Below are 6,860 nucleotides of genomic sequence, written 5' to 3' on the forward strand. Positions count from 1 at the left end.
GCTGCTGCCTATATTAGAAGCAGGAGTGAACGTAAACGGCCATTTGATCACCGTCAAAATACGTTGCTTCATATGTGATACTCCAGCGAGAGCCTTGTAAATTTTAACGGAAAATTCAGCTGTATTAAATGCACAACTAAAGGGCAGTACTCACATGTTTCAAATACAATGGTTTACCCCGATATAAATGCCCCGAAAAGAACTAACGAAGAGTTTCGCGAGAAGAAATATCTGGACCATCAACGACAGGACACGCCACTAATAAAGCTTCCAATCGATTTGGTTGAGGATGTCATAGTAAGCGATTCACTACACTTACTGGAATTGGGTGTGATGTAAAAGCTACTGACCAGCTGGCGAACCGGAAAAATGAGCAATAGGGCCAAATGGAGTACTTCTGAGAACGCGGAAATTTCGGATATTCTCATGAATATCAGGTTCCCTTCAGAAATCCATCGTCGCATGCGATCTTTGGAATTCGTTTACTTATGGAAAGGGTTAGAGTATCGCAATTTTCTAACCTAGTTGGAATAGTTGTTTTGAAAACGTATTTACCAGAGAAATTTTATGAGCATTTTCTTTTTTTGTTCTGCGCTACAAGAATTTCCTCGGCTTATAAGTATGAATATCTACTGCCAGTAGCTAGATGTTTGTTTAATGATTTTATAAACAATTTTAAGTCTTTGTATGGAGTGGAGTTCATCACCAGTAATATACATAATTTGTGCCACGTAACTGACGAAGTTGAGAGGTTTGGAATATTATCAACACTTACCGCATATCCGTTCGAGAATTTCTTGTATACTTTGAAAAATATGCTCAAAGTAGGGCCACACCCTCTCGCGCAAGTTGCGAATCGAATTACAGAGAACATGAGAGCAAACGAATTGTTTCCCTTTGAACAAAATCATAATGTAAGTAAGCCAACAATAACTGTAGTAAGAAACGAAAAGATTTGCAAAATTATTTTCCCGAAGTTCATACTAACCACTGCTTGCAAAGATAAATGGTTTTTGTCGAATTTATTAAACATAGTTTGTGTTGTGAGCATCATTGAAAGCAAAAATCAATGGAGTATTGAAGGGCAGCATCTACTGAGGCAGAAAGATTTTTTCTTAAAGCCATTCAAATCTTCTGTTCTACATATATATGTTGCCAGAGAAAACCTTACTAAACTTGCACTCTATAAAACACTGATTTTTCCGGTGGTCCTCTACGGCCATGAATCATGGACGCTGAAAGAGGCTGATCGGCGAGCTCTTGGTGTTTTTGAGCGTAGGATTTTGCGTTCAATCCTTGGCGGCAAACTAGAAAATGGTGTTTGGCGCAGACGCATGAACCATGAAGTGTACCATGCATACAAATCGGCGGATATAGTCAAGCGGATAAAATACGGCAGGCTTCAGTGGGCTGGGCATGTAGCGAGAATGCCGCATGAGCGTCAAGCGAAGGCTATATTTAGCAGGAATCCCGATAGAGGTCGACGACTTCGAGGTAGACCCCGCACTCGTTGGATGTGTGCTGTCGACGAGGATGCACGCGAAATAGGTGTTAGGGGCGATTGGAGGATAGCAGCCCAAGACCGAGGGACATGGCGACGTATTCTGGATTCGGCATTGGATCGATAATCGGTCTGTCGCCTTTAAAGTAAAGTAAGTAAAGTAAGAGAGAACTTTAATAATCGATCGAAAGTTCTTGTGTACGAATGCTGTTCAATAATGTGCAAGCTTGTAGCTATTTCATGTTCAGAAGGCATTGTATTCATACCACTAATACATACGTTGGATTGAAATCTGTGAGGTTTTGTGATCTATGTAAATAAAACACTGAATCTATAATATTTATTTTTCTTTGTGTTGTCCATTTCGATCACATTTCAAGTTCTTCAGCTGAGTCAAAATCAGAATATCCAAGAGAAAATACAATAAGGAGAGAAAGTTCACGAGTCGTTGCCAGTATTTTCTTCGCAAACGCTTTCCTCATAGCTAGCATCCCGATCAGTATCTTCTTCTTCATCATATCCGTTAGCATCTTTGACCTCTTCTTCGTTGGCTCTTACTTCAACACTTTTATCTCTTTCCTCTTCTCGTTCTCCTCTGTCGCTTTTTTTCGCTTTGTCGTTTCCTTTCTCGCCTTTGCGACCACGTCCCGGGCGGACAGTTGATTTTCGAAGCAATCGACTATCAGATCGTTGCTTGCAATGACGGAAAAGTTTGGTTTTGCAGAACGCTTCAATCATCTGAGCATTATAAGTGGGATCGCCAACTTGTATGATGCATAACAACAACTGAGTAACGTTGCCGTACTCGCGAAATCCACGTTTGCACTTTTCACCGCGGCTTATCCCCGTCCATGTGAATTGTTTCCAAAAATCACGTGTGAAAAGACAATCTACGAGAGTGTAAAATGCATTGTCTCCACGGCCGTAGTATGCATTGGGAATGATTATTTCTCCGAATTAGTCGGCCTGCAAATGAGAAATTTTATCAAACGGCTCGCTTAAGAAGTTACAAAGCACTCGCAAAATCATAAAGAGTTATAAACTATGAATAAAGGTATATTCAAGCTGTGTCTGTTAGTCTGTGGAATGATTTTTGTTAAAAATAAATGGAACTTACGTAGCATTCGAAAATCTCTCTGTTCGCAAGTCTGATGTTCCACTCGTTGAGATCCTTTTCGTCACGAATAAGTACATGCTTTTCAGCATAGGCAAGCACGCTACTCTGGACAGCACTGCCCGTTGGTTTTTGCATTTCCATTAGAGCTGCCAATTGTGCAAATCCTTCCTGAAAGCTTTGCTTCATAGAACGCTCCACGGCAGACTGAATTATTGTCGGAATAGAAGTGTGCACGGCTTTTTTAATAGCTTCATCAACCGTTGTCTTTACAGTTGCTCCAATAACATGCTCTAACTCCTCTGTCAATGATATATATGTGAGCGTATTTGAAGCATCTGAAAATAAACCGAGAAGATATAAAAACGTATTCATACGCGTGCTTTGGAGCGTACCTGTTGCTTCGATTTTGTTTATGATTTCTTCAGGCGCTACAGTAGGATTTTCATCGTAGTAAATGTTGTCGAAAATTAGCGAAGTCGGAACTAAAAGATTTTTTTTTAATCCGAAGCATAGGCTACTAAATATATCAATTACCTGCTGAATCAGGATTCTGCATCAACTCAGTAGAATAAACAATGTTATCAGTAAAAGCAGGAGAAGCATTCGAAGGATATGCTGGTGACAAACGTGGTGGAGAACCTGCTGTTACTTGTTGCGAACTTAGTAACTTTGGAGGAACCGAGTGAGACGGTGATGACGAAGATGACTGAGCAAGAGCTAAAAATCATGAATATTTTATTACTTCCAGTGACTGCATGTGAAAGCATATGACTTACCTTGACACAAAGAATCATAATTGACCTGTGGTTACAATTTCGGTCGCTTAGCAGCAATTTTGAGAAGCTTTTTTTCCCCTCTATATCCGACACTTCTTTGTTGTCCATGGCTGCTACTGCAGCTTCTGCTGATGTAAAACTCCGGTTTTTTTTGCGGCGTATTTTTTTTTAAGCATTTATAGTTCTCTGCAATTCATTCTCAGACAGTTTATTTTGTACAACTGAAGGATTCTGAGCTACAATGCTTTGAATCAAACATATACCAAAATACTTATGTTCTTTTAAAAAATATCTCTTGAGTCTGAAAAAATTGCCCGCCCGCGAAAAATATTCAGTTTGTTAAGTCAGGTACGTGTGCTGAGATTCAGCCAAATAAAAAATGGTAGATATTCGATGATGGTAGGACATTTGGCATGATAACACTCAGGACTCAAATTGACGCAGACTATCTTTCTAGGATTAACACTCCGCATTTGACGAATCGAACGTTGAAATGGTTGAAATTCATTCATAAATTACATGTTGCACATTATAAAACATATATTTACTAGATAATATAACACCGTAGCATTGAATTGCATTTTCGTCTCCGGTATCGAAAGCATCATGTATCAGCGACATGATTCGAGCAACGCGTCTCCCACAGTTACTCAAAGATTTGTGTCTTCGATACAGTATGAGCCCTCAGACACTTCTGGAGGTGCATTAGTTGGAAAATTTCATAAAACAATGTTACTAAGATTATTACAAAAGTTCACATCGTTGCATAAGGTAATATTCCCCTAACAGCAAAAAAAAAAAAGATTACTATAAATACGAGTATATATAGTCGCACTAGAGTTAATGTGGCTTTAGAATCATATATCTGATTTGCAATATCTATACCTTATTTGAAGATTCTATCCAACAACTTTACCCCCAACATGTATTGAAAAATATAAAATTGCTTATATTCGTTTAGTGGTTCTGTTATTTTTAACTCCCGAAAGGCTTGTACTCGAATTAAAAATCACATCTTATCTTATAAGTACAAAACTGAATATGATTTTCTTTGGAATGGTTTCTATTATATAATAGTCAATGACATCTTAAACGACGACAGAAACTCACAGCATCTCCATGTTAACCAACATAACACTCTGCATCTAATATATTTGTTTCAGTTAAAAATACCATGCATTTTTATACCGTTCGCAAAGAAAATAATAATAAATAAATATGGAAACAAAACGTTCTTCATTATTGTTAACGAAAGTCGGATTAATCAACATATGAATTGATAAACAAATGAATTAGTTTACACACCATTCATTATTCAAACGGTGCTCTGACGCAAGCTCCTACAACACCGTAAATAATAAATCACATAAAATCTCCTGCCTTCATCCCTCTGGAGTCTGGGCAAAATCAATTTCTTCCTTGCGCCATCAGCCCAAAGCAATATGTGAAACTAGCTCGCGAGACGAGCTCACGAGAACTTGCGCGCAAGCTGTCTCGTGTGCGCAACGCCAATGCACCGCGCTCGTTACGTTGAGAGACGAGATATCTTCGTGTACGTCGCAAAAGAAATTCCATGCGACGAGACATGGCTCGGACGTATTGCAAGTTCTCTCGCTCGCATGTGACGCACAGCACAAAACGACTGAATGAGAAAAGAGACTTGTAGCGCAAAGCGCATTGTCTCTTTTTTGTACGAGCGAGATTTCAGGAAGTCTGCTTAATACATATCAAAGATATTATTCTGGGATGCAAATTCGAATCATAAATCGTAATGAAAGATTATTCACAAAAAAAAATATTTGATTATTCACAGATTGTGTTGCAAAATACGTTTTATCATGCTGGAAGTAATAAGTAGAACAACAAAGAAACACTCAAAGAGTGGTTTCTTTGTTGTTCTTCTTATGATATTTTCGTAAATTATTAACAATTGCGCGAATTTGAGTTCTTCTGCTGTTCACCGGTAACTTCTCGAAACTGATAATTTTACCTTTTAAAATCAGCTACAAAATACTTTGCTTAAAAGTGGCCACACTTATTTAAAGGTTGCTGATTGCAGTTGATTGAATCGTTTACAGTTGAACAGAAGGTCAATGTAGATCGCATGATATTATTCCTTCGTATATGACGTAATATTGAGTTATATATCGACATCAATATCTATAAATAGATTTTGGTCAACATTGCCCAAGTAACAAAACTGGTTTTATCAAAGTTTTATAGCGCTGTTTTGGCTGTATTAAGCGCTATAAAACTTTGATAAAACCGATATTGTTACTAGGGTGGAGACAATAAGTGACATTATATGCGATTTATAAGTGCATACAATTTTAAGCTTTCAACAGTACTAGATTAAATTTGTTGATACGCATCATCGTAAAATAACGTTGTGGATAGAGGATAGGAGCAGTGATCGGAACGTCGGGGGATCGAGACTGATGAAAGGTTTGTAAAATATATTAAAAGAAAGTGTCGTGTCTAAGCAATAATTAATACATACTAAGTACTGCACTAATTTAAATAAAGCGCGTACTTCTCATTAATATATATATATATATATATATATATATATATATATATATATATATATATATATATATATATATATATATATATATATATATATATATATATATATATATATATATATACTCTCGCTACTCAGTTTTATAATTTTTATTTTTTAGTAACGTTAGGTTGTATATAATCCAAAATTTGTTCGCAGTACATGTTACACACCACTGCGTTTTAGTTCATGAAGCATCGTACTAGAATCATAATACGGGTGAAACGAAATTGAATTTATGCTTGAACTATGACAAAAGGAAATTGTACTAAGTAGCGAACAGAGTTGTTCATACCTCAGAATTTATGTAAATGGAAATCGTTGTAGAATTGTAAAAAATGAAAGGAAAAGTTATATATCTTTAACTGAGCGAACTGTTTTGGTACGTATATTGCCTCCACTTTGGTTCTTATAAGCTCTTATAGAAACTCATATACAACTTTATCAGATTGTACAAAGGTACTTATATCTCAACATCAATTAAAATATACGGACCAAATTGTTGGCTGGGGAAGTTTTGTGATTTTCACATTTTGATACATAACCTCGAAACTACATATCCGATTACAATAAAATTCAAAAGGGTCTTATGGGGCAACTAGACCTTTCATTTGCAATTAGTTTCATGAAAATCGGTCCAGCCATCTCTGAGAAAATCGAGTGAGATTGGGAGACCGTTACATACTTACACACACACACACATACACACACATACACACACATACAGAAAATGCTCAGCTCGTCGAACTAAGTCGATTGATAAACGAGATTCGACCCTTTAGAGCACTTTTATACCTTTGTTTTTTTCAGTGATTGCTTTACCTTTCTAGGAGAAAGGCAAAACGTTTTTTTTTGCGGTGTATATTTTTTATGAGGCATTGATTCCCTACAAATTGTTCT

At 36.9% G+C, this 6,860-nt stretch overlaps 1 protein-coding gene across 2 annotated transcripts; it reads right to left on the reverse strand.

Annotated features, from left to right (window-relative positions):
- Positions 1–1,811: 1,811 nt before the first annotated feature.
- Positions 1,812–3,540, reverse strand: LOC129721412 (uncharacterized). 2 transcript variants are annotated; one of them, XM_055673951.1, is made up of 5 exons: positions 3,395–3,540; positions 3,153–3,335; positions 3,011–3,046; positions 2,619–2,953; positions 1,812–2,467 (listed from the first exon to the last, which is right to left on the reverse strand). In XM_055673951.1, exons 2-5 carry the CDS (start codon positions 3,172–3,174, stop codon positions 2,459–2,461), a joined length of 402 nt encoding a protein of 133 aa, XP_055529926.1. In that variant the 5' UTR covers positions 3,175–3,335; positions 3,395–3,540; the 3' UTR covers positions 1,812–2,458. The 2 variants fall into 2 exon arrangements, with proteins under 2 accessions (XP_055529926.1, XP_055529925.1); XM_055673950.1 differs by having other exon boundaries at positions 3,011–3,100.
- Positions 3,541–6,860: the final 3,320 nt, after the last annotated feature.

Source organism: Wyeomyia smithii, chromosome 2, assembly GCF_029784165.1.
Source record: "Wyeomyia smithii strain HCP4-BCI-WySm-NY-G18 chromosome 2, ASM2978416v1, whole genome shotgun sequence".
NCBI lineage: Eukaryota > Metazoa > Arthropoda > Insecta > Diptera > Culicidae > Wyeomyia > Wyeomyia smithii.